Source organism: Orcinus orca, chromosome 13, assembly GCF_937001465.1.
Source record: "Orcinus orca chromosome 13, mOrcOrc1.1, whole genome shotgun sequence".
NCBI lineage: Eukaryota > Metazoa > Chordata > Mammalia > Artiodactyla > Delphinidae > Orcinus > Orcinus orca.
Window position 1 is genome coordinate 31,239,403 of NC_064571.1, and position 27,637 is coordinate 31,267,039.

Below are 27,637 nucleotides of genomic sequence, written 5' to 3' on the forward strand. Positions count from 1 at the left end.
CGGCACAGACCAGAGGGCAGGAGCCAGAGAAGAGACAGGAAGAACAAGACGGGGGTGGTATGGAGGACATGAGCACATGCAAAGGAGACGGGGAGTGGGGAAGGGAGGGAAGATGAAGGAAGATGGGGGGTATGCTGATGACCCAGGGAGCTTCAAGCACTCACATCACTCCCACTGTGCAGCTCTGTCTCTCTACGGGGGACCGAGGCTGGAGCTTAAGACCAGGAGGTTGTTTTGTTTTGTTTTTTTTAAGTTTTTTTGGCTGTGCCACGTGGCTTGGAGGATCTCAGTTTCCCTGACCAGGGATCGAACCCGTGCCCTCGGCAGTGGAAGCGCAGAGTCCCAACCACTGGACCGCCAGGGAATTCCTGACCAGAAATTTTGGAAACGGCCACTGTGGAGGATGGGATAAGGAGTAAACCCCACCCAAGTAAAGGAAGACATTGACAGCAACTCCAGGTGACTTTTGCTCCCAAAGCTGACCAAGGAGTGGTGCGGACAGCATGTCGTGGGGAGGGTGGGGGCCACGAGGTGTGGCAGCAGAGCCCAGAAGCTAGCGAGCACAGAGTGAGAGTGCGGATCGGGGATGGGGGCCAGGCTTCAGGAGGGAGTTGATGGGCTGGGAAACTGAGAGGGGTCAGGGCTGTAACCTCAGTGAGGAAGAACTGCCATTCACTGAGGGTGAGGGAGGGAAAGAGGCAGGAAGAAACTGGTGGGGAGAGCAATTTCCAAGCTCAGGGTCTGAAAGGAAGTAAGATCAGACATTGATGGCTCATCAGCAAGGACACGTCAGACCTCAGAACAATGGCAAAGATGGGAATCTGCCAGCAAGGACCCTCCTGCACCAGCTCTGCCTGTGCCAGGGGTAGGTAACAGCCCAGAATACCAGGGGAAATAACCAGTGAGGCAGGCTTCAGAGAAGAAGGCAATCTACAAGCGATAAATGCCAGAGAGGGTGTGGAGAAAAGGGAACCCTCCTATACTGCTGGTGGGAATGTAAATTGGTGCAGGCACTATGGAGAACAGTATGGAGGTTTCTTAAAAAACTAAAAATAGAACTACCATATGATCCAGCAGTCCCACTCCTGGGCATATATCCAGAGAAAACCATAATTCGAAAGGATACATGCACCCCAATGTTCATTGCAGCACTATTTACAATAGCCAGGACGTGGAAGCAACCTAAATGTCCATCAACAGAGGAATGGATAAAGAAGATGTGGTACATATATACAATGGAATATTACTCAGCCATAAAAAAGAACGAAATAATGCCATCTGCAGCAACATGGATGGACTTAGAGATTGTTATACTGAGTGAAGTAAGTCAGACAGAGAAGGACAAATATATGATATCGCTTATATGTGAAATCTTAAAAAATGGTACAAATGAACCTATTTACAAAACAGAAATAGAGTCACAGATGTAGAAAACAAACTTAGGTTACCAAGGGGGGGTGTATAAATTGGGAGATTGGGTTTGACATATACACACTGCTATATATAACATAGATAACTAATAAGAACCCACTGTATAGCACAGGGAACTCTACTCAATGCTCCGTAATGACCTATGCAGGAATAGAATCTAAAAAAGAGTAGATATATGTATATTTATAAGTGATTCACTTTGCTGCACAGCAGGAACTAACACAACATTGTAAATCAACTATACTCCAATAAAATTAATTTTAAAAAAAAGAAGAAGGCAATGCTGAAGTTGAGAAGCTACTGTGGGAAACCAAAAGATGGCCACTCCTCCCATCCTGAAAGCCACAAAGAGCTGAAGCAAAGAACAGGGGCTTCCCTCTGAGTTGGTCTCAAGAAAAGTGGTTTCATCTGGGAAAAACAAGGGTCTGATCAATGGGAAGAAGAGGAAAGAGTGTCTTAGGAAAGGGTAATAGATTCAGAGAGTCCACGTAGAAGGAAAAGGAGCAGGAAAGCACAATGTCTGCCTGGGCTACAGAGGGACACGGGATGAGAGATCAGGGGAGGTGCCCTTGGGTGGGGCTGGTCCACCTGAGCTCCACTGGCCCCTGCACGGCACCCGGGGTTCTCCTTCCCCTAACCCTTTGCACAGCGGCTTCTTGAGCTCTCGTCAGCAGCCAGATCCTCGTCCTTAAGAGCCTCATGGAACTTGCCCTCCGCCTCCATGATCACACGCGGCTTTCCCTGGGGATTCCACCTCCCCAGCCCTCCTGGAGACCCGCCTTCCCCACTCCTGCCTCTCCCACTCCTCCTGGCTCACCCTGCCTTGATGATCTCAGTATCTGACTCAACGTTTGCGTGTTTGATTTCCGATTCTCCCATGAGATAATCAACATCCACGTGGACAAGTCATTCACCAACACAGTCCCTTGTCCTCCACCAGCAGCATCTTTTTTTTTTTTTTTTTTTTTGCGGTACGCGGGTCTCTCACTGTTGTGGTCTCTCCCGTGGCGGAGCACAGGCTCCGGACGCGCAGGCTCAGCAGCCATGGCTTACGGGCCCAGCCGCTCCGCAGCATGTGGGATCTTCCCGGACCGGGGCTCAAACCCGTGTCCCCTGCATTGGCAGGCGGACCCTCAACCACTGCGCCACCAGGGAAGCCCCAACCAGCAGCATCTTAATCCCCCTCCCCTGCAGCTGCTAGAGGGATGGCCATATCTCAAACCTCCAGCCACTAAGAACCAATCCTCTAGGAAGACCTTGACCTTGAGACCCTTCTCTAAAGACAGACTTCAACCTATCCACCTCCTCCAACCCCCCTCACACCAAGTGAGGCACCCAGCACAGAGCTTGGCACACAGCAGGCACTCAATAAATGTGTGTTCCCTAGCCCTTCCCTCTTCTTTGTCCTCCTCATCAGCTCTATGCCCAGTCCTCTTGCATCCGCCCTGCCAGGCTCATCAGCTACCTCAGTCCTGTGCCTCCACCACACCTGCCTTGTCCACACCTGACAGCACCTCCATCTTACCCCTCTCCTGCTTCCAGGCCACTGAGTATTATGAGGTCACTCTCCCATAAAGCCTCCAGCCCAGAGTGTCTGCTCAGAAATCCTTCTGTCTTGTGGTGTGTGTGCATACACACACACACACACACACACACACACACAAACGGAATATTACTCAACCATCAAAAAAGAATGAAATAATGCCATTTGCAGCAACATGGATGGACCCAGAGATTATCATACTAAATGAAGTAAGTCAGACCAAAGAAGACGAATGTCATATGATACCGCTTATATGTGGAATATAAAAGAAAATGATACAAATGAACTCATTTACAAAACAGAAATAGACTCACAGACACAGAAAACAAACTTACAGTTACCAATATAAATGAATAAATAAATAAACAAAATTTTTTTAAATAAAAAAAGAAATCCTAAAGAAGATGTGGCACATATATACAATGGAATATTACTCAGCCATAAAAAGAGACGAAATTGAGCTATTTGTAATGAGGTGGATAGACCTAGAGTCTGTCATACAGAGTGAAGTAAGTCAGAAAGAGAGAGACAAATACCGTATGCTAACACATATATATGGAATTTAAGGAAAAAAAATGTCATGAAAAACCTAGGGGTGAAACAGGAATAAAGACACAGACCTACTAGAGAATGGACTTGAGGCTATGGGGAGGGGGAAGGGTAAGCTGTGACAAAGTGAGAGAGTGGCATGGACATATATACACTACCAAACGTAAGGTAGATAGCTAGTGGGAAGCAGCCGCATAGCACAGGGAGATCAGCTCGGTGCTTTGTGACCGCCTGGAGGGGTGGGATAGGGAGGGTGGGAGGGAGGGAGACGCAAGCGGGAAGAGATATGGGAACATATGTGTATATATAACTGATTCATTTTGTTGTGAAGCTGAAACTAACATACCATTGTAAAGCAATTATACTGCAATAAAGATGTTTAAAAAAATAAAAAAAAATAAAATAAAAAAAAGAAATCCTTCTGTCTGTATCTAATTAACCCCTTGTTCCTCAACAACTGTTCCAAACCTTCTCTCCTCTCCCCAGACATACAGAGATGCTGATACTTCCCCAACTCTGAAAGCCTTTCTCATTCTTACCACCTCCAACTTATAACTTTACTTACTGACCATAAAGATGACAATGATATATTCTTAGGTGATAAAATTCAGACTACAATACATTACAGAGTGAGTGATCTCACTTTTGCACCAAAAAAAAAAAGAAAAATATACATGTATATCCTTCTGGGAGAATATGCAAGAAGGTATTAATGACGGTTCTCTCTGATGGGTAGAATTATGAGTGATTCAATTTTTATTTATGCTTTTCCACATGTTCTACATTTCTCATAATTGCCATGTATTCTTTTAAATCAGAAAAACTAAAGTTGTTTTTTTGTTTCTTCATTTGGTGCCTCCAAGGCCAGGCGGAGGTGCTGTGAGGGGGACGAGGAAATGTACTCACGGGGGCTTCGTCTCCAGGCCCCAGCACACAAAGGCTCACTTTCAGGTAGCCTCTGGCCCCAGCAGAGAAATCATCCAGGTCCGAAAGCAGCAGCCACTTCCTGAGATAAGCATGTCCTAAGAGAGACAACACCCTTGGTGATCCCAGAATTGGAAGGACACAAGTCTGCAACCACCTCTGGGAGCCCCGGGTGGACTCCATTGGATGAGATGAAGGACTCATCTACCCAGACATGGGGGAAGGACTCAAATTCTAGAACAAAATGTACCTTGAGTGTTCATTTGGGTCCAAGTGAGAAATGTTAACAGAAGCCCCTATCAGAGGCTGCCAAAGCCAGACCCCCAGCCATTTTCCTCCCCTTCAGGAAGTGACCAGACCACAGCAGAGACCAGGGTGTAGAGAAATCCTAGACTTGGTATCCAAATGACCCGTCCTGTCTGGAGGCACCCCAGTCCCCAGCAACCCGTGCTTGGGCCTTCCAGATTTAGCCCTCCAGCTGGGCCAGCTGAGACCCACGTGAGGGTCCAATCTTCCTGGGGGCCTGTTTTACCCAGAAGATGAAAGCCTGTCCTCTCTTCATTCCTGCAGCCTCACCTCCAAGATCAAACCCCACTTCTAAATTCTAAAATCTCCTAGAAGGAAAGATGAGTATCCCAAATGGGTGCCCCATGCAGCCTCCGGAACCCAAATGCAAGGACCTGCCCAAGGGGAGGAGAGGGTGACTCACGGGGCTCTCGGTAGATGCTGCCCACGTCCATCTGAAATCAAACAGAAGGAGGCACACGTCACACTCTTGTCCCCAGAGTGTTAAAGTATGATGCATGATACCAACCCATTAAAAATCCTGTTCTGAAGAACATTTGGAGACATGGGGAAATGTTCATCTTCTGATATCACATGGAAAGAAAGTGGAATACATTTTGATGGAAGTTTGGTAAAGTATATCTACGCATAGAAAAGACAGAGCAAAGGAAACACACCGAACGGTAACTGTACTACCTCTGGGTGGTAGATTTGGGTGATTTTTATTTTATTTTTATTCTTTCCTATATTTTATAATTTTCCATTTAAAAAATCACAGATTAGTCAGATGTTGATGGTAGGAGAGGTTATGCATGTGTTAGGGGAGGGGGTATGTGGGAACTGTACTTTCCACTCAGTCTTGCTATGAACCTAAAATTGCTCTCAAAAACTACAAAGTTTATGGGCTTCCCTGGTGGCGCAGTGGTTGAGGGTCCGCCTGCCGATGCAGGGGACACGGGTTCGTGCCCCGGTCTGGGAAGATCCCACATGCCGCGGAGCGGCTGGGCCCGTGAGCCATGGCCACTGGGCCTGCGTGTCCAGAGCCTGTGCTCCACAACGGGAGAGGCCATGACAGTGAGAGGCCCGTGTACTGAAAAAAAAAAAAAAACTACAAAGTTTTTTAAAATCATGGATTACTTTTAAAATTAGAAAAAAGAATACTTTTTTAACCTAACCCTTGGGTTCTTATAACAAGATTAAAGACTCAAAACATAAGATCCTGTAACATAAGTGTTACAGAATGACTCCAGCACAAGCCCATTCTTTTAAAGAAACTGCTTCTCCAGAAAAACAGACTCCGTTTTCTATCTTGTGACTACTTCTTGGAGAAGGGGCCACATTTTATTTGGATAGCAAGAGGAAGGTCAAATAAACCTGTGCCTTTTCTTTCCATTTGATAAATGCTTATGGATTCAAAATGAGAAAATCAATAAAATGACATTAAAATACCATTCGTGAAGGTCTCCATTACTAGTTGCCTTTACACTATGTAATCTGTTAAAACCATCCTATGCCGTTGGTTCAAGGTCCTCTACAGTGGACTGTTCACTTCTGCACGTCTGGGACAAATGAGGGGGCAGGCTCCCCCGCTCCCTCCACTGCGCCCCACCCCACTCCACCCCATCCCCATGGACTCCACATCTGGACCCCACTCCCAACCCAGGTGAGCCCAGGGCACAGAGCGCTGGCGTCACGCTGGCCCGAGATTGTCAAAATTAGGAGGAGGGCTGCCTAAACTCAGGTCCCACACTGTCTTTCCAAGATGTAAGGACAAATGCGAATTTAAAAAAGAAGCTGAATCCTCCCTGTTGGAAACAAGGCGAGAGATTTCCCTCTCCTCTCTTTTTGTCAGAATATTTTAATGTAAGTACTTTCTCCATCTCTTTGAAATGTACCTTTGTAAAAACCAAATAAGCCTTTCGTCAGCTTTATGATTCAGGAGTGCCTTTCTCCAGGCTCTCCCATCTCTGGGAAAGGGAAGGACCTACCTTAACCGAATTGTAAATCTACCCCCCATCATAAAAATGTGAGCTTGCTTTCTGTCTTTTCTTGTAGATAGAGTCAATTAGCAAACACAGATGGTCACCCCAATTACTAGGTAGATTTAGGATGAACTATGTGTGACTGAGGGTACTATCCAGGCCGCTAACTCGAGCACTAGTTATTGTTTAGTTATTGTTTATCTTGAGAACATATATGGAAAGGGTTGTGTCTGCTTGGCTCTATACAAGATTACTTTCTGTCTTTGCAATCTCTTAGCGGATGGCCCATGATAGCATCATATTCTGGTTTAATGCTTATCCAATAACAAAAGTGCTTTATTTCTCTGCCTTTGTGGAGAGGATTTCTGGATTAGGAGAAGATATCGTTTTGTTTTTTTCATTACATTTTCCCCAACACAGACCAAGACAGACAGGATCTCTGGAGCACCAACCCCGCCTGTCATCCACAGAGCTTCCATTAACATGGATAAACAAGAACTGATTGCTTTCAAAGAAAATAAACCATTACCCGGAACTCCCCAATGAGAGCATCTGTCCGGAGGGAACAGGAGTCCACCATCTGGAAGGAAAGACAAATTCAAACTCTCATTCACTAGCAAAGGTTGACCCAGACAGGAACCAACCGAACGGCTCTTCCCTCCCAAAAGATAACAGCCCACACTCCAATAGCACTTGCTCTATCCCAGAGATTGTTCCAAGCAATGTTTAACCCTCACAAGAACCCCATGGGTAGGTACTATCATTATCCCCATTCTACAGATGAAGAAATAGAGGCACAGAGAGATCATTTGTACAGAATCACACAACCCCTACACGGTATAGGCAGGACCAGAATCCAGACAGTTTGGCTTCAGAGCCCACACTTTTAACTGCTAAACTATACTGCCTTTAAAAGGAAATGGGGAAAAAAAGAGCTGAGGTCCAGAGAAAGAAAATCTTGTCAGAAGCAGGCATATAGACAAACAAAACAAGATGAAAATCAAAGATCCACTGCAAGAATTAGTTCAGGACCCTGGCCTAAGGCACCTGACCCTGAACAGCAGGGACTCTGCACTCGGCTGCCGCTTGCATCTGAGCTCAGAAGACAACCCTGTGAGCACGGGGGCGAGGCTGTGAGCTGCTCGCCGTCATCCAGGCTCGGGTGGGGGGTGGGTGCCTCACCCACACACACTCACACTCACACTCACACATTCTCACACATGCATGCTGAGCCCACAGAGGGCCTTCGGGGGCTGCCACGTACCGTGATGAAGATGGGTTCGTCGAACAGCTCCGCGGGAGAGTCAAACACATTGAAGAAAAGAGTCTGTTGATTCAGGGTGAAAGGGGGACAGATGAAGGCCCGCCGAGCCCGGGCAGGAGGGGACAGCCACCGCCCAGCCTCCAGGTCTGGTCCACACAACAAGTGGGCAGTGGGCTCAGCCCAGCACCGAGCTCTGGGGATTCGACCTCACGGAGGTTGTCACCTCAGGGACAGGGTGGGTGACCGGCCCCACGGGATGATGGGGATGTGAAGCAGGAGGAACCCAAGGCAGGAGTAAGAGCGGGAACCCTCTCTCCAGTTCCTCAGATAACCTGCTCAGGAACTGACACAGCTCTCCACCCAGCGCTAGCGCCATATGCAAAAACGGAATGAACTGCTAGGCATGTGCTGTGTGCTCCCACCAAGGTCCTAGCTCTGACCCAGGGTCTCCCACCTCGTTGAAGAGGGGGCTATTTCCCTTGTGGATCCGCGTCCGCTTGGTCTGCCCAGCTGCGGTGACCTTGACCACAGGCTTGATGTTCACTCCCGGCAGCTGGCGTCCCTCGATCACCTGGACCCTGATCTGAAAGCCAGGAGGGGGCATGAGCAAGAAAAGGGAGAAGTCATCAGGCACCCACCCCCCGCCCGAGAGAGTCAGGAATCTCAGGGACCACCCTCACAGCTGGCCTCTTGGGACGGGTATTACAAAGGCATTAGGAAGAACACTGTAAGAACAATATCTTCCCACCAAGGTCGTTTGCATCTATAAAATCCCATGGTTCCACGTAAGAGCTGCCAGGCTCCCCCAAGCAAGATGCCAGCGGTAAATCCCAGGGCGGGGCTGAGGATCCCACCCCCGTTCAGTTCATGCGCAGCCCCACCTCAGACCCCTTGAAGCCAATGTTTCTGTGTGGCTTGAATAGTCCTCACTGACAATCCCCTCAGAGGTCAAAGTTACATAGTGATGTAACCCCACTTTATTCTTATGTAGTATAAGGTGCAAGACAGAATGCTGACATTCTGAGAAATAAGAGCTTTCTTCATTGAACTTTCAGTAAATGAAGGTTTCAAGAACATCTGTGCTTCCAAATTTAAGCAAAATATTAAAAAATAATACATTTTAAAGTATTAAAACTTTCATGAAAAAAGACGATGTTTACTGGTTCTAATTTCTAATCAGCAGTTATTTCTTTATTAATCGACTCTTTTTTAAAAATAAGATACTACAGAATATACTATCAATGGCAATGGGAAGGGGGTGAGTGATTTTCATTCCCTTCACTGTACAGTATTTTCCAATTTTCTACCCAAAAATATGTATTAATTTTCTAAGGAGAAAAACAATAACATGTCTTGTGAATAATAATAAAAATAAGTTAGAATTTTGTCTCTCAGGCAAACATGGTTATAACTAGAACTTTTGCTGAAATTACCACAATTTAGAACTGAAGCATATTTTTACAATTTGTTTCATTTAATAAATAAATATTTAAGTTTCCTGTTTTTAACTTTAATAGTAGTCCTGAATAGTTAAATATCACTAAATGCAATTACATCAAGATGGAAAATTCTGTAGAAAAGAAAAAGAACAAGCAAAGGACCCAAATTAAAAGGCAAATTAGGGACTTCCCTGGGGGTCCAGTGGTTAAGACTCTGCACTTCCACTGCAAGGAACCCGGGTTCGACCCCTGGTCAGGGAACTAAGATCCCACATGCCACATGGTGCAGTCAAAAAATAAATAAAAAGAAAAATTTAAAAAGAAAAAAAGGCAAATTAAATGGGATAGATTTTTGGATTAAAAAATGTCAAAGGATTAATATTCATAGTTATATTCTGTGAATAACTTGAACAAACTCAAATTGCACATGACCTTCAGAAAAATCATGGCTATAAATAGGGGAAATGGATAGAGGGAGAAAAAAAGATAGGCAGAGCTTCTCAGACTTGGGGATCTTGTTCAAGTGCAGATTCTGATTCAGTGGGTCTGGGATAGGCCCAAGATCCCGCCTTTCTAACACGCTTCCAGGTGACACCCAGGCTGCTCGTCCACGGACCACACTTTGAACAGCACAGCACCGGCTGGCTAGGGCAACTCTGGTTGGGGAAGCAGATAACAGTGTAGTGATGCTGACTCTGCAGTGACCCTTTTTCTTCCTTTTTTTTTTTTTTTTTTTTTTAAGAGCAAAACCATGGGCTGGGCAGAGGCTTTTTCTAGAGGCCCCAAGCCATGGCCCCCCTATCTAGCATTTGCCCAGGACCCAGGGGAACCAGACTCCCACCTAGGAGAGCCCTTAGGACCTTCTCCACGGCTGGACAGACAAGTTTTGCGCTGCCATCAGCGGCTGCTGCGGGCTGAAGGAGGAGACTGCAGTCACCTGGAAGTCCTGCGATTTGTCCGACAGCGGCTTTCTGGGTGCAGGCGTGCTTCTCTTCCTTCTTCCCCCGGGGTGGTAGGGGGGAGGATGGGAAGGTGGCTTCTTTGGGGTGATGGGGGCCCCTGGGCCCGGAGCTCCGCTCTGGTCCAAGAATGGCTCAGCCTCGTCTCCCGTGAGCCCCTGGTCCTCAGTATCTTCCTCTCCTCCTGTGTCTGGAGGAGAGGGTGCTGATGAGGCTGGGTTCCTCCGGCCCCTGGGAGGATCCTCCATCAGGGACCCCGATGGAGGACCCAACAGCTCAGCACCCAAATCCCCTTCCCCTCTCTTTCCCCACCACTCAGCCAGGATGGATGAGGGAGAAGAAGAGGAGCTTCCAACAGCTGACACTTGAGGGTGGTCAGTCCAGTGAGTCGACAGGAGGAGACAGAATGGCCCCAGCCCTCCCCACCTCGTCCTGCGGGATGAGCCCTTCTGGCCACCGTGTCCCACTCTGGGGAGCTGACGATGGCAGCAAGCGAGCCGGTTACAGGTGGTAGGATCGGGACAGCCCGGCCCGCGTCTCACCCGTGGGGGCCAGCCACTTCTTTCCAGAGTATCTTGTGTCCACGGTGCTGTCACTGAGCAGGGACCAAGTCTCAGCCCGGCTCTGTCCCCCACCTGGCACACGGGCAGGGCACAGCCCCAGAGGGGAGGAGGGAGCTGGTGAGGGAAGCCAAGCTAGCCCCCCCCAACCAACCCTGCTCTCCCCGCCTGCCCTGGCCTGGCGCAAAGCTCCGAAACAGGCGCCGTATCTGTCCAACTGTCCCTCTCACCACCTTCTGGGAAGGCCTGGGAACTGGCCACCGCTAGGAGCCTTCCCCGAGCGGCTGGAGCCCACCTCTGTCAGATTCACCTCAAAAGTGGCCCCTGAACGTTCAGGGCCCTCAGCCTCCCCACCCTCGGTCACCAGGAGCACCCCCTGCTTCCCCCCTCAACCCCAGTCCAGAAGGATCTCCCCACCTCCGAGCTCAGACAGTGCCCAGTCCAACAAGAGGGGCCCTGCCTGCCTGCCTCACCAGGAGCCCTACACGGGCCGCAGGACAGGCTCGGGGCACACCTGAGACGGGCTGCCGGGTGTCGTGCTGCGTTTGCTTCTAGCTCCCTTCACCATGAGAGAATCTTTCCCACGGGCAAGACCCCACCTGGCCCACCTATGTGGTTTCCTGTTCACCCCAGCAGGCTGGACTGTCACACCCAGGCCCAGCACTGGGCAAGCCAGCCACCCTGGGCTGGGTCCTCACTTCACAAGGCCAGGAGAGGTAAATAAAGAGAACTGAGGCAACCTCGAGACTTAGACAATTCAGTCTCCTCACTTCACAAATAATAAACTGTAGGACCAGAGAGGGAGTGACTGGCCCAAAGTCACACAGCTACTTGGTGTCAAAGGTAAGACTGGAACTCAGGTCCCCTGACTTCAGCCCAGGGCTCTTTCAGGGAAAATCCAGCTCTTTGGTCACGTGTCATTGCTAAAGGCCTACGGAGTGCCAGGGCAGGGAGGCATCCAGCTCTGGGGAGTGGGTGGGGCCTCAGGCATCACCTAGGATGGACCCCATCTCAGCACAGGCCTACCTCTAAAACTCCCACCCCTCTGGAGCTGCAGAGGGCAGTGTGCCCAGCCCTGGCACAGTCCCCTTCCTGAACAGCTGGTGCTGGGAAGGGATCCTCACACTAACCCTAGCGGCACCTAGGGGAGCCCGCCTCCTGCCCCTTGGGTTTGCAAGACAGAAGTCAGCTCTCAAGACTCCCCACCCACCCGGCCTCCCTTCTCCAGGCCTGGGCAGCCCCCACTATGAGGAAGACACCCTCTTCTCAGACTCCGGTGCCACTGCTAGGCTTCTCCCCCCAGGGCCCCGCCAGGGTGAGCGTGGGTTTCTCACCAGCCACCATATCCATGTCAGGCAGAGTTGGGGAGGGTTCCAGAGGCGTCGAAGGTGGGAACGTGGGCACGGTTCCAGGGAGAGGCATGTAGGACACCTGCAGGACCAGTGAGGCCTGGAAGAGATGGGGGAGAGAGGGCAGCAGGTTAGTGTGTTGGCCTCTGACCACCGCCCTCCAGCATCCTTCCTGTTCCTTTCGTCCCTCTACCAAAAATGGAGTCTGTGGCCCCATCAGCATAGTCAGGTGGTTAAGAGCATTGAATCTGGAGTCAATTCCACCACTCAGAAGCTGTGTGACTTTGGCAAGATCTGTAAACTCTCTGTGCCTCCGTTTCCTTGTCTGTAAAATGGGGGTAGTGATAGCAAGAGCACTTTCTGCATAGGGTCAAATGAGGATTAAATTAGTTAATAGAATGCCTAGTAAGCTTCTATAAATGAATCAGCGATCGAACCTCACCTGCAGGATTTTTCAACTCTCAGCATAGGCCCATCTTATGGAAAAAGGCCCCTTGGCCACTCTGCCCAGCCGAGGGTCCTCCCTTGTCTCTCTACCGACAGCTCGGCCTTGCTCTGCTCAGGCCCCAGCTAGCACTGAGAGGGTCTCAGGGTGCTGCTCAACTTTCTGAGCCCTCTTCCCTCCCAGAAGCACCCCTGTCCCCCATCTCACCCCCAGATGCTCCAGCTTTGACCAGTGAGAGGAGAGTGACCTATCACGCCACTCACACGGACAGGGGAAGGCTGCCTTGTGCTCCCACCCCACCCAAGCCTACCAGGAGACCGGCACCCTTCAAAGGGGCACCCGGACCTGAAGAAAAGGTACAGCCATGGCGCTCTCTACTCTTACTGCTCCCAGGCCATGGAGGCCTGGCCGAGCCTTCCCTGATACAACAGGTCCAGCAGATGTCCTGGGGCAGCCTTTTAATCGATCAAAGTAATAAAAACTCCAAAGTAAGAAAGTTTGGAAATTACAAGAGCCTTAAAGAAAAATGTAAAAGAAAAGAAATTGTCATAATTCCACCACTATTCACACTTCGATATAATTCTCTCCAGTCTTCTTAAATGAAAAATGTACAGCTCTGCTGTACAGCAAACGCTTGTCTTTTACTTGATATTAGATAGTAAGCATTTCCCCAAATTTTGATAAACGCTTTATAAACATAACTGTTAATGATGCATCTTCTGAGCGACTCAGCATAATTCACTAGACATTTATCTCCGCTGAGTAATATTAGGGATGTCCGCAAACTCCTGGAGCGATTCCTGGTCCTGAGATGGAAGGAGCTCAAGGTCCTGAATGTACCCAGCTCTGCAGCTTGAACCCTTCAGGTTGGAGCCTGGGCGTGGGCAGCCGGGCTAAGGGAGGGCAGGGTCGGGGCAGGTGTGTGTGTGTGTGTGTGTGTCTGTGTGTGTGTAATGGGCGGGTGCTCAGAACACCGAGGAAGGAGGCTGGAGCCAGCTCCCCATCCCAGGAGACCTAGGAGGAGGCCCGGGAAGTCAATGAGACCATTTAAGTCCCAGATCCAAGGCATTGTCCTAGCAGCAATGCAGGTTCCTGAACCACCGCCAGGTGTCGCCACTTGAGCAGCCAGCGCGCCCCGCACCCTAAGCTCTAGTAACGCGGACAACAGCCTCTCGAGAAGGCGGCCCCAGATACCCAGACCCGCTCACAACCACGCCCATCTCCCTGAGACTCCAGGTCTGAGGTGGGCCTGGGAAGCTGTATTTTCCTTCACTTCATCAAAAGGCAGTTTGGGCTCTTCGGAGTAATAACTAATTCCGGGGTTGGGCCAGGAAAGGTAGACGATGACCCTGGAACACCTTTTTGTGCCAGAAAACAAGGAAGTACTCAGAAAATGATAAAAAAAAAATGTCAAAAGGACAAAGAAGCCTGCTTTCAAGGGTTCCCACAGGCCAAATCTGGTACAACTTGAACGTGAAAATAAATAATGACGGGAACGGACTAAACCATTGAATAAAACAGGAATACATGAATCCATATAGAAATAAATGAATAAACACAACAGGAGGACACTTTTCCTTACAGTGGAATGCCAGATGATTAACGCAGAAAAAAATTAATAATTGATTTAAGATATCACCATTTAGCAACCATCAAAACGATATCCAACCAAGAGATAACAATGGGTGTCAAACCTGCTGGGTAAAAACTGGATAGGGAGCAAAGTATTTACAGAGTCACAAAATACCTCTCCCCCCCCATTCTTACTCATTAGAAAAGGGAATGGATTCGTGATTGGTGGAGAAACCTAGCAACCATGGGAATCTCACCCAGAAGAGACAAATAAAGCCCCGTAACACTTGGTGGCTGAGGTCCTCTGACCCTGGGACCAGATTCCTTTGAAGAATACCACTTCCTGTTTCTTGGGGCTCACCTTGTCCAGCCCCCGTCCCTCACCACCTGGGGCTTCCGGTACATCATCTCTGTGCTCTGTGCAGAAGTGGAGCCCTGGCAGTGTAACTGCTCCATGCCGTGGCTTGGGTGCCATTAGCGTGGAGGCTCAGGAAGGAACGGCATCCCCTGAATCCCAAGACCACCCAGGTAACCCCTGCCCCCACCCCACCCCACCCCCGGAGTTTCCTGAGCATCAGGTCCCTCCACACTGAGAGCCCCCCCCAACCTCCTGAAGGCTTGGCAACATGCCAGTGGCTCCAGGCCTGTGAACAGACCTCCAAGACAGAGCCAGCTCCACCTTTTACATGGCCATCAAGAAACAACAGGAACATCCCTGGCAGCTTCTGAGGATCCGAAACCCAGGATCTAGAACAGATCTCTCCAGCAGGGGGCAGGCTCCAGGGTCCACTGCTTCAGGACCAAAGCTGGTTAATACTGGAGGCCTCTAGCTCTACTGAGATCTAAAGGAAAGGGGGCATGTCTGTGGGCCCCCCTCAGGGTCAGGACCACTCCCATCCTTACTGGGACATCATATCTCATAGCGTGTCCCCTTCTCCAGACATAACCAGAGCTGAGATTTTCTTTCTGTGGGATGTATGTGAGCTCCATCTCTCCTAGACCATGACTTTGGCCCACAGCCCTCAGTAGGACCCTCTTTAAGGCCCTCCACATCAAGGTGCTCCATCCGACAGCCCTGTCCCTCAGGTCCTCAGCCCCAGCACCACCACGCATACATCCTATCACAAGGCCACTGCCAGTCAGTCATGTGTCCATCAAAGCACGCTGCCCTGGAGCAGATAACCTCGGTCACCCATGTTGCCGTTCTGTCAACAGTATCACAGAATTCTGCAAGGTCCTGTGTGGCCCCCAGGCTAAGAGGGCCCAGGAAACCAGGACACCAGGACAGGCAGAGACAGAGGACAACCCCATCAGATCCTCCTACAGGTTATAGGGCCAAGCTCCCAGGTCCTTCGCCCACCCTGCCATGCTCAGCCCCGTGGCTTGCTGCCTCCTTCCTGGGCCACCGCGCTCCAACACTGAGCTTAGCAGGACCAAACCCTGGACCAGCCCACCCACACTGCCCCCAACGCACTTCATGTGCCTGGGTCTTATTTACCTTGCCCTCAGGCGACACCCAGCAGCCGGCAGAGGGTAAGATGTGGCCCTGAGCTGAGGCAGGGGCTGTCGGCAGCATCTTCAGACCACCTGAAGGAAACTCAGGGGTTCACCAGAGCACTGTGTCTGCTCACCTCGGTGTCTGCTCCCAATACACAGGACCCTCCTGCCTCCCTGACCCACCCCGCCAGTGGGTTTCACGTGTTTTGTCACCCAGCGGGTTTCCCCTCCTGACCCAACTCTGGCATTTAAGGCTGAGGAGATTCCGACATGGTTTTCGCGGTGTATCAGCCACACCCTCATTAGCAAGCTGCTCTCAAACTACATTTGTGAGCATGTTGCCTCTTTCCTCCATGTGTGTCCAGCACCCTCGTGGGCCTGGAGGCTCCCCCAGGACGGGGGTAGTGTTCTCCCCTTCGGGCTAGAGGCATCTAGATAATTCTGGCATCTTCTCATGGCACACGGCCCAGCACGCCACATCTGAAGGGACTTGGGTGAGAATACCGAGCGACAGGCAGGTGGAGCCCACGGGCCAGCGTGCAGCAGGCCCCTCCTCTCCTCTCAGTCCCTCTGGGGTTTTCTAAGGATCCCACAGCCTTGACTTCACTCCCCTCACACCATCAGCAGGTTCCCTTGGCCCTCTGAGGTCATCCGAGCTACAACCAACAGGGGGTGCCTGGCAAGCTCTGTCCATCGGACTCAGCCCAGAAATCGGCCTCAGTAAATGGCCAGTGAGAATGCACAGCCGCTGACAGGGCTCTCTGTCCCTTCTGAGCAAATCCCCAGCTCTCTGCGCTCCCAACTGCCGTGCAACCAGCCCCAGGCCCCGGGTGGGGAGCCCCAGTTCAGAGGGCCTTGGGAGCTGCCTGGGGCTGCAGTGTGACTCAGCACAATCACAGGGGCTAGAAGACGGTCCTGGACCCTCTCCACAGGCCAGAGCTACCTCCTGGGCTGCAGGGAAGGAGGCCCCATGCTATATCGTGATTTGTAAGACATATATATTTGGTCACTGAGATGAGCAAAATATATTTTTCATAGATATTTCGTCTTTGTCCACATTTCCTGGCTTACGGCTTCCAAAACTCTTGGAATTTCTTAAGTGCCAAGAGTGACAAAGGTGGTCTCTTGTTATGTTAATGGAGTGACCTTTGGACCCCACCTAAGGATGGGGCTGGTTGCCAGGAGGACCAACTGTGTGAACAGAGGGTTGTAACTTCAGTCCCACCCCCAACCTCCAGGGATGGAAGAGGGGCTGGAGGTTGAATCAGTCACTGATGGTCAGCGATTTACTCAATCATGCTTAAGTCACGAAGCCTCCATAAAAACCCTAAAGGCTGTGTTTCAGAGAGCTTCTGTGTTGGAGAACATGTGGAAGCTGGAGAGAGTTGTGCTCCCTGAGAGGGCATGGAAGCTCTGTGCCTCTTCCCCATGCCTTGCCTGTGTGTCTCTTCTGTCTGGCTATTCCTGAGTTATACCCTTTTCTAATAAACTGGTACAGTGGCACAGTGCTTAAGAATCCCCCTGCCAATGCAGGGGACACGGGTTCGAGCCCTGGTCCGGGAGGATCCCACATGCCGCAGAGCAGCTAAGCCCGTGCGCCACAACTACTGAGCCCGCGCTCTACAGCCCGTGAGCCACAACTACTGAAGCCTGCGTGCCTAGAGCCCTGTGCTCTGCAACAGGAGAGGCCACCGCAATGAGAAGCCCGCACACTGCAACCAAGAGTAGCCCCCACTCGCCGCAACTAGAGAAAGCCCACGTGCAGCAACGAAGACCCAACGCAGCCAAAAATAACAAAATAAATAAATTTTTAAAATTAAATAAACTGGTAATCTAGTAAGTAAAATGTTTGTCTGAGTTCTGTGAGCCACTCTAGCAAATGCATTGAACCTGTGGAGGAGGTTCTGGGAACCTCTGATTTATAGCCAGTTGGTCAGAAGCACAGGTAACAGCCTGGGCTTGCGACTGGTATCTGAAGGGGGGTGGGGGGCAGGACTGAGCATTTAACCTGTAGGATCTGATGCTATGGCCAGGTAGGTAGTGTCAGGATTGAGCTGAATCGCAGCCACCCAGCTGGTGTCTGGAGTTTTGCTGGTGGGTGTGGAGAAGCCTCCATGCACACCTTGGAGGTGGGTCCAGGAACCCAATTTACCCCAGCTCCCGGAGCCTGTGCTCAGCGGCCACCCATCACCTTGTGGCTCTCACAGCCCCTTCCTGGAGGGGTGTGTGACGGAGTGGCAAGCACTGGCAGGAAACACCAGCGTCGCAGATGCAGAGAGGGCGAGAGCGAGGAGATGACTGAGTGGCCCAGCCAGGAAGCGAGAAACCCCGGTTGGAGGCACTGGGGGCCCGACCCTCAGCAAAGTAGGCAGCGCTGTCCCTGAGACGCCGTGGAGAAGCACCGAGCAGATCCCCTGACTCAAAATACCTCCTTCCCCAGCTGCCTCGATGCCTGCCACTCCTGCATTCGTGCTCTCCGTCTCAGAGGAGCCAGCTCTGGCCCTCTTCAGGATCCCTAGGAGGGTAGCTCAGCAGTCCCGGAGCCCTTCCTGACTACAGGAAGCATTAGCAGACTGAAGGGCTCCAAGGGAGGACAAAAGCGACTCAAGAGGTGATGGAGACAGGCTCAGCGAACCCTGCACGGAACCAGAATGTTCTACCAGTGAGCACTGTCTGAGAAAGGGATGAATTCTCTGAGAAGTGGCATTTCCCCACCAAGGAAGCATCCCAGCCATCACTGGCCTAAGGCACCTTAGGAGAAAATTCCAGCATCAGAAGGGCAGTGAACCAGGGGTCCATTCAAGTCCCTTCCACGACTGAGAGCTTAGGAGATGTGCCCCCTGATTCGTGTCCCAGGCTGGACGCCGATTCACTGTGTGACTTCAGTCATTCACTCTCTTTCTCCAGCTCCCAGTTCCCAGCAGTGGTTCCATTCAGAGCTCTGCCCAGACCGGCCACTTCCTGACTCACCAAGCCAGCCAAGAGCCCCCAACCTCACACACACACACATGCACACACACGCACATGCACACACTCCACCGGGCAAGGTAGCCACACTCTGTCTGACAGACTCCCCAGGGCCCCGCTGGGAGGAAGTACTTCCAGACTGTTAGTCCCCGCAGTGCATCCTGGGAGGTGGGGCTGACCCAGAGGGAAGGTCAGGAATTCTACTGACCATGAAGAAAGAACCCCGCAGGGTATATTTAGCTCACTAAAAATAACGGGAGGCCAGAGATGAGGGCTGGGAATTGTCTGGGAGGACTGGGAGAGCACTGGGAAGGCTGGCGGAGGAGCAGGAAGGACTATGGAGGAAGGGAAGGGGGTCTGACAGGTCCTGGTGGGCAGGGGAGGGGGATGTCTGTTCCCCTTCCCTTGTGATCTGTGACCCAGATGACTCAGATATTCCGGATCTGGAGAAGGGGCTTGGATGGTGAGGAAGGGCTACGAGGCAGATGGAGGCTCCATAACGAAGGCTGCCCAGAAGCTTGGGAAGACCTCGGGTTTCCAGTGAAAAACCATCCCTTCCACCCCTGAGCCCCTCCCGGGCACACCGAGCTCCAGCCAGGGCGGGCCGAAACCAAGCCCGGGAGGTGACCCAGGGCAGGCTGCTGTGCGGCAAGGCTGACTGGAGCCCTGCAGCTGGGGCCAGGCCCCTCCTCTTCCCCTCCCATCCCTTCCACCCCTGAGCCCCTCCCGGGCACACCGAGCTCCAGCCAGGGCGGGCCGGGCCTGGTTGCTGGGGGCTGGACTCTGACACCCCACTGGGATCAGGAGGGCAAAGCCTCAGACAGAAACCGGCCAGATGCAGAGGCCGGTGGACACTTACCCCTGTGGGCTGCTTCTTGGTGTCCAGCAGCGGGGCATTGAAGCTGGCAGACAGACTGGGGGTGGCAAGGACCTCCCGGAGTGGGACGTTGGCCTCCCCCAGGAACCTGAGAGGAGAGAAAAGTAGACTGTAGAAGAGCAGCCTAACGCGCCCAGTTCCTCCCCCGCATGCCCTTCACCACCGCCACCTCACGGATGCCCCACAGACCAACTGATCTGCCTAGAATGCCTAGGACCCCTCAGGCTCCCCCAGCAGCCCTGCCCCCAGCTACCCCGTCACCATCCCTGGAAGACCAGGCCCCTCTCCCTGCACGAGAAGGACAAGAGACACTTCCCCCAAGGTCAACTTTGACCCCTTCTGCCCCGCCCCCACCCAGAGGCCCAGCCCTGCCACCCCATCTGCCTGGGTTGTTTTGCCCATCAGACCTGAACAGTGCACCAGAGCAGCATCTCCTGAGAGCAGGGGCAGTTTCACCGCCACTGCCTCTGCATTCTCCTCTGCCCCAGCAGCTCTCCTGACCCACAGCTACACAGACCATCTACGCTGGTTTCCCAGAGCACAGCCAGCAACGATGATAAATGAAAAACACACAGACCTTCCTATCTTCAGGGACAGGGAGAAAGGAAAATTGGGGCAGGGGAGGCATGCCCCACTCCCAAGAGACTATCACCCCACACACACCTGAGGCCGCATCTCTGACTGAGGGGAAGAGGCCCATAGATGGATGAGCTCTTAGGAAAGAGAAGGTCACCACCTGATGTTCAGTGAAGGTACCCTTCAAAGAGTGCCAAGGAAAAAGGTTGTGTCCCTAAGCTAAAAAGTGAGCAAACTGCATCCTGCAGCAGCAGCAGGAAACCAGGGCAGCGAGTGGCCTGTGTCAACCAGAACCATTGCCCAGTGCCTACATCGGACTTGGGTGTGCCTCCTGGACGTTACTGTCAGGACACAAACAACAACCAGCCACAGGTGTACTCTCATCATTTGCTTGTTAATTTTTTGTTTTTCCGATGGATAAATAGCACACCTATTATCTGGGACCTTCCTTTTTCTGGTCTCTATAACAACTGATTTGAACATGAGTTTTTATTACTGATGAAATAAAACTTCCATCTTGACCTAATGGGCTGACTATTAAAACTGGCTGCTTACAATGAGGTACCACTTCACACCCATTACTACTATCAGAAAACAGAAAACAACAAATGTTCACGAGGATGTTGAGAAATTGAAACCCTTGCACACCATTGGTTGGAATGGAAAACAGCATGGCGGTTCCTCAAAAAAATTAAATATAGAATTACCAGGACTTCCCTGGTGGTACAGTGGTTAAGAATCTGCCTGCCAATGAAGGGGACATGGGTTCGATCCCTGGTCCGGGAAGATCCCACATGCTGCGGAGCAACTAAGCCCGCGAGCCATAGCTACTGAGCCCACATGACGCAACTCCTGAGCCCACATGCTGCAACTACTGAAGCCCGTGCCTAGAGCCTGTGCACCGCAATGAAGAGTAGCCCCCACTCACCACAACTAGAGAAAGCCCACGTGCAGCAACAAACACGGCCAAAAATAAATAAAATTAAAAAAAAAACACTACAAAGCTTTTAATAAATAAATATAGAATTACCATATGATTTGGCAATTCCACTTCTGAGTAAATACCCAAAAGAATTGAAATCAGGGACTCAAGGAGAATTTTTTTTTTTTTTTTTTGCGATACGCGGGCCTCTCACTGTTGTGGCCTCTCCCATGGCGGAGCACAGGCTCTGGACGCGCAGGCCCAGTGGCCATGGCTCACAGGCCCAGCTGCTCCACAGCATGTGGGATCTTCTCGGACCGGGTCACGAACCCGTGTCCCCTGCATCGGCAGGCGGACTCTCAACCACTGCGCCACCAGGGAAGCCCCTCAAGGAGATATTTGTACACCCAAGTTCATAACAGCATTATTCACAATTGCCAAAAGGTGTGAGGCAGGAGATAGATGGGCTCCAGGTTAGACATTTTCAGCCAACCTCCTGTTTACACATCCAGATAGAAACAACAACAGGAACAGGGTAAATAGCTGGACTTTGCCTCCGGTGGACACTTTAAGATAACAGTAATCGCAGGGGCAGAGAGGAGCTGAACCCTGCCCAGATCAGAGAAAAAGAGACCACATTTTTCTCATTCTCTAGGTCAAGGAGGCCTTCCCAACTACACATGTGCAGAAAGGCTCCTCAGGGGTCAAAAAGCGAGGGGCACCACCCCATAGTAGGTGATGCCAACCTACGTCTAGGCCTCTTCACTAGAATCCAACTTGGCTCAGAGATGCACACACACACAGAGGAGGACCCTGAGTTAAACCAAATACAGACACAGAGCCGGGCAAAGCAAGATGATTGGCCAGAGGAAACCTGGACGAAATGCCCCATAAAAGTGATTCAAACTACCACGAGGGTGCGACCCTCTCTCTGAGCCTGCCCCTGTGAGTCTATTCACATGTTTTTCCTCCTAATAAACACTTTGCTTATTTCAGTACTGTCTGCCTCTTTGTGGAAATTCATTTCTACAAAGCCAACAGGCCAGGGCCTTGTCACTGGACACTGTCCCTGGTGGTCTAGTGGCTAGAATTCGGCGCTCTCGCTGCCGCGGCCTGACTTCAATCTCTGGCTGGGGAACCAAAATCCTGCTTCAAGCCGCTGCAGGCCGAGGCCAATACCAAACCTAGATTTAATACCGGGTCTAGTCGCAGTTTCAACCTTTCCCAGAAATGTAATCTTAATAGGCCAGTCTAGAATGTTCTGGTCAAGCACCAGAAAGGTAATCTGTCTTGTGGGGCATCTCTACCCCACTCCCACCCCACCCAGAAGAAGACGAGGCAATCTGCATGATAAACCCTTGCCTGTCTGTTCCCCACCCAAAAAAGTTGATGTCCTGACTTTAAAATAACCCTTCATATTCTTTTGTTAATACCTTCTTGCCCCACCCTCCTTCTGCCTATAATATCTTCCATTTTGCACAACCCCTTGGAGTGCCTTTCTAGTTGCTAGATGGGACGCTGTCAGATTCATAACTCAATGAATAAAAAACCAATTAGATCTTCAAATGTACTTAGTTGAATTTTGTTTTTTAATAGGGCTAAAGGGAGAGATGTTTGCTAATATTCATTCCAGGGTTCTAACACCCCTCATGATGCTAGGAATTTCCTAGAATTTGGACTGGTTTGTGTTATAGTCCTTTGCAGAACAGAGCAGGCTCGTACCATAGCTCACTAAACTGGGCCTCCTGGAGAGTCTCTATCCCAGAGCCAGCGAGGGGAAGGCCCCTGTCACCAGTGTGTTGACTGAAGTGGGCAATGTCAAAAAAACCAGACAGTAGGTGCGGAGAACCCCTGAATCCATGCTGTAAGCAGATGGGGTAGGGGGTCCCCAGAGAAAGAGAACCAGGCATGGCCTCCTTGACATAAGAGAAGCCATTTTTGGCCTAAACCATTTTGTGATCTAATCCTGGCCACAGTCCTTGTCCTTGAATAGATCTCAGTAATAATGATCTTAAGAGAACATAAAGGACAAACTTATCAAGGCAAAAGTAACAATAGCAAAGGTAACAAACCAGTTGTGGAGAGGCCCAGTTCTATTTAAATTGCAAAGACTAGCCTAAAGCACTTCTTGAGCTGTTCAGAATTTAAATCCCCCCTCAGGCACTCAACCACCAGATCAGCTGGAATCTAAGAGATGGTGACGTTGACCTTTTCTGACCTTCATGCCTTCAGTCAATTAAAGCTCGGACTCTGCCTACTGCCCAAGCCCCTTTTCAAATATGCATATACCCATAGCTTAAAACTTCCCCAATTTTGCTGTTCCGGGGAGACACTGCTTTGGGAAGGGTCCCCAAATTTCACTTTACTTGCTGCAAGTAATAAATCCTTCCTTCTCCTGGTCTTTGACTTGGTTGTGTCTTTTGGCTCGACACCCACCAAGAGGCAAACCCAGTTTCTGGGTAACAATGCGACACTGCGAAACTGGGGCAGCAGAATGGAGGGACTTGCTTGAGCAGGTTGATGGTGGATCCTGCTCTAGAACCTGTGAAAGGAAAATCAAAATAGAGTCGGGATTGGTAAGAGAGCTCTATAAAATGGAACTGGGAGGCCATTAATGAAGTGTGACTTATATATGTCTCAGCCTGGATGGAATCTGACCTTTTGACCTGATGAAGTCATCCAGAACACCTGCCCGAAACTCCAGATATTTATCGGACCCTTTCCCTAAAATAACTCAGGAGAGTCTATCTACTTATAGACCCCCTACCCTAAAACAACCTGTGCTTTTTTTTTTTTTGGCTGCGTTGGGTCTTCGTTGCTACACGTGGGCTCTCTCTAGTTAACGGTGAGCGGGGGCTACTCTTCTTTGCGTTGCGCGGGCTTCTCATTGTGGTGGCTTCTCTTGTTGCGGAGCACAGGCTCTAGGTGCATGGACTTCAGTAGTTGTGCCACACGGGCTTCAGTAGTTATGATTCGCAGGCTCTAGGGCGCAGGCTCAGTAGTTGTGGCGCACTGGCTTAGTTGCTCTGCGGCATGTGGGATCTTCCCGGACCAGGGCTCGAACCCGTGTCCCCTGCATTGGCAGGCATATTCTTTTTTTTTTTTTTTTTTTTTTTTTTTTTGCGGTACGCGGGCCTCTCACTGTTGTGGCCTCTTCCGTTGTGGAGCACAGGCTCCGGACGCACAGGCTCAGCGGCCATGGCTCAAGGGCCCAGCCGCTCGGCGGCATGTGGCATCTTCCCGGACCGGGGCATGAACCCGTGTCCCCTGCATCGGTAGGCAGACTCTCAACCACTGCGCCACCAGGGAAGTCCCCAACCTGTGCTTCTTTAAGCACAAATACTTTCAGATCCTATCACAATTCTCGCCAGGCAACTTTTAACAACCTCCAGGCTTTTTGTCTTTAAAAGTCCCTCTTTCTCCCAATACTTTCACAGGTACCCGAATCTGCGTCTCCCGAATTGCAATTCTTAAAATCCCAAATAAACTATTTTCTTATTTGCAGCCTCCTGCATTATTTGTTGGTAGACAGACTTGGCCCCCAGATTCCCAGCGGCAATTCCTGGCAATTCTGAGGCTTCAGCCTGGGGCGGCGGGAGGCAGGGCCGCCAGGGGAGTGGAGGGATGGCAGACCTGGAGGTGCAGCCAGCTAGTTTGCCGGCGAGCCCCCGGTTCCGGACCCTGGAGGCTGCGGCCAGAGCGCGGCGGGTCAGGGCGCAGAGCGGGCCCGGCTCTCCTCCCTCGCCGGCATCCCGCCCGCCCAGGCCCCTGTCAGGGAGAATTCCCGGAAGCGGGGCGGGAACAATGGGAGGAAATGCAAGAGGAAGCGCCGGCCCCACCCCTGCCAGCCCAGGCACCTCCGGGCTGGAGGGACCGCAGCCAGCAGGATTGCTTGTTATTTCCTCCCTTCAACGTCTTTCAGGGCCATGAAATGCCCCCACTTGCCAACCCTGCATAGGCCCTGAGGTCAGTCCCTCCGAGGGCCTGAGCGGCTTCACAGGCCTCCACTCCGCTAGGAGGTAAGGCTGGAAGCAGGCTGCCTATCCCGAAGCCTAAGGAGCAGGTTGTGGGCTGACGCGCCCGAGTCCGAGAGAGGCAGAGCCCGCCCTGTGTGGGCAGCCCCGCCGAACTGCGGGGAGGAGGAGGGAGGGAGGGAAGGGGGACGGATCTGAGGCTTGACCGCGATCGGAAACCCTGACGGCCACTTTTCATTCATTCATTTCACGGAGGACGGAGAAGATGTGTTATTCAGGGGGCTCGGACCTGGGAGGGTCCAGACCCTTGAGGAGACCCATCCCATCCTGAGACCAAGGCTAAGACACAGACCCTAGGGCACCCCGGCCTTCTGCACATCAGGGATGCTGCACACTCGGTGGGTACCAACCAGTGGCCCAGTGTGGCAGGCAGGATTCAGTAGCGGTCAAATGAGGCAAGGACGGGCCTGGGGGGGTTCCTGCACGGGCTGCCTGGGAGCGAGCTCTGAGTGTGTGTGGAGCCTGGTGGGCTGGAAGGAAACCCTGTGGGCCTTGACAGCCTACTGATAGAAAAATGCGCTGCCCAGTCTCCCCAGACCTGGTCATCCCTCTTGGCTGTGCTGTGTTCCCAGGCCACTGGAATGTGAGGGCAAGAGAAGTGTGGGGTCCGAAAGAGCTGCTGCCATCCCAAAGACAGAAAGCCAGGTCAGGAATTAGCATGGGAGAGGGAGTGCAAAGTCAAAGCTGCTTCCATGTTGACAAGGCATACGTCCTTCCTCATGGAAAAAGAGCTGGTTCCCAAATTCATCATCCAGTAGGTTGCTGTCCTTAGAAATGCGAGGTGGTGACCTCCAAGTCTAAGCCTTAAGTGGGAGGGTACGAATTAAGGTGGCCAAGTAAGTTGATTTTAACAAAGCACAAAGAAATCTAAACAATTTTATTTTAAAACATCGGGCCATACATGGGAAAAGAATCTAAAAAAGAGTGGATATATGCATAACTGATTCGCTTTGCTGTACACCTGAAACTAACACAACATTGTAAATTAACTATACTCCAATAAAAATTTTAATAATTAATTAAAAAAGGAAACATCTGGACATTTTACATCACTGTAAGATCAAAACACAAGAGGCAACCCAAATGTCCATCATAGAAAATGGGTAAGTTAAGTATAGACATACAACAGAATAGTATACAACTATAAAAATAATGGAAATGTTACACTGTAGATTTATAATGTATGGAAAATCTTCAACATACATTGTTAGGCATATGGATCAATGGAACAGAATAGTGAGCCCAGAAATAAACCCACATACCTATGGTCAATTAATCTTCGACAAAGGAGGAGAGACTATACAATGGGGAAAAGACAGTCTCTTCAGCAAGTGGTACAGGGAAAGTTGGACAGCCACATGTAAATCAATGAAGTTAGAACACACCCTCTCACCTTACACAAAAATAAACTCAAAGTGGCTTAAAGACTTAAACATAAGACATGACACCATAAAACTACTACAAGAGATCATGCAAAATTTTCTCTGACATAAACCGTACCAGTGTTTTCTTAGGTCAGTCTCCCAAGGCAATAGAAATAAAAACAAAAATAAACAAATGGACCTAATCAAACTCACAAGCTTTTCCACAGCAAAGGAAACCACAAACAAAATGAAAAGACAACCTACAGAATAGGAGAAAATATTTGCAAACGATATGACCAACGAGGTCATTTCCAAAATATACAAACAGCTCATACATCTCAACAACAAAAAAACTAATTGAAAAATGGGCAGAAGACCTAAATAGACATTTCTCCAAAGAGGACATACAAATGGCCAATGGGCACATGAAAAGATGCTCAACATAGCTAATTATTAGAGAAATGCAAATCAAAACTACAATGAGGTACCACCTCACACTGGTCAGAATGGCCATCATTAAAAAGTCTACAAGTAACAAATTCTGGGGAGGGTATGCAGAAAAGGGACCCCTCCTCTACTGTTGGTGGGAATGTAATTTGGTATAGCCACTGTGGAAAACAGTATGGAGGTTCCTCAGAAAACTAAAAATAGAATTACCATATGATCCAGCAATCCCACTCCTGGGCATATATCCAGACAAAACTATATTTCAAAAAGATACATGCATCCCTATGTTCATAGCAGCACTATTCACAATAATCAAGACATGGAAACAACATGGAAACAACAACATGGAAACAACATTCATCAACAGATGAATGGATAAAGAAGATTTGGTACATGTATACAATGGAATACTACTCAGTCATAAAAAAGAATGACATAATGCCATCTGCAGCAACATGGATGAAACTAGAGATTATCATACTAAGTGAAGTAAGTCAGAAAGAGAAAGGCAAATACCATATGATATCACTTACTGTGGAATCTAAACTATGATACAAATGAATCTATCTATGAAACAGAATCAGGAACATAGAGAATAGACTGGTGGTTGCCAAGGCAGAGGGGGTTGGGGGATGGGTAGAGTGGGAGGTT

At 50.4% G+C, this 27,637-nt stretch overlaps 1 protein-coding gene across 21 annotated transcripts in view; it reads right to left on the reverse strand.

Annotated features, from left to right (window-relative positions):
- DYSF (dysferlin) overlaps nucleotides 1-27,637 on the reverse strand; it is a 223,761-nt gene that overhangs the window by 157,444 nt on the left and 38,680 nt on the right. For 11 of the 21 annotated variants that reach the window (XM_033400464.2, XM_004277060.3, XM_004277053.3 and 8 more), the window contains exons 4-12: nucleotides 19,626-19,731; nucleotides 12,271-12,385; nucleotides 10,919-11,011; nucleotides 10,355-10,566; nucleotides 8,433-8,561; nucleotides 7,979-8,041; nucleotides 7,244-7,294; nucleotides 5,157-5,187; nucleotides 4,430-4,545 (exon numbers count right to left, since the gene is read on the reverse strand). In XM_033400464.2, the coding sequence (XP_033256355.2) occupies nucleotides 4,430-4,545; nucleotides 5,157-5,187; nucleotides 7,244-7,294; nucleotides 7,979-8,041; nucleotides 8,433-8,561; nucleotides 10,355-10,566; nucleotides 10,919-11,011; nucleotides 12,271-12,385; nucleotides 19,626-19,731 (916 nt within the window). The remainder of the gene's footprint in view (nucleotides 1-4,429; nucleotides 4,546-5,156; nucleotides 5,188-7,243; nucleotides 7,295-7,978; nucleotides 8,042-8,432; nucleotides 8,562-10,354; nucleotides 10,567-10,918; nucleotides 11,012-12,270; nucleotides 12,386-19,625; nucleotides 19,732-27,637) is intronic. The other 10 variants (XM_004277066.3, XM_004277062.3, XM_004277064.3 and 7 more) reach the window with 1 other exon arrangement.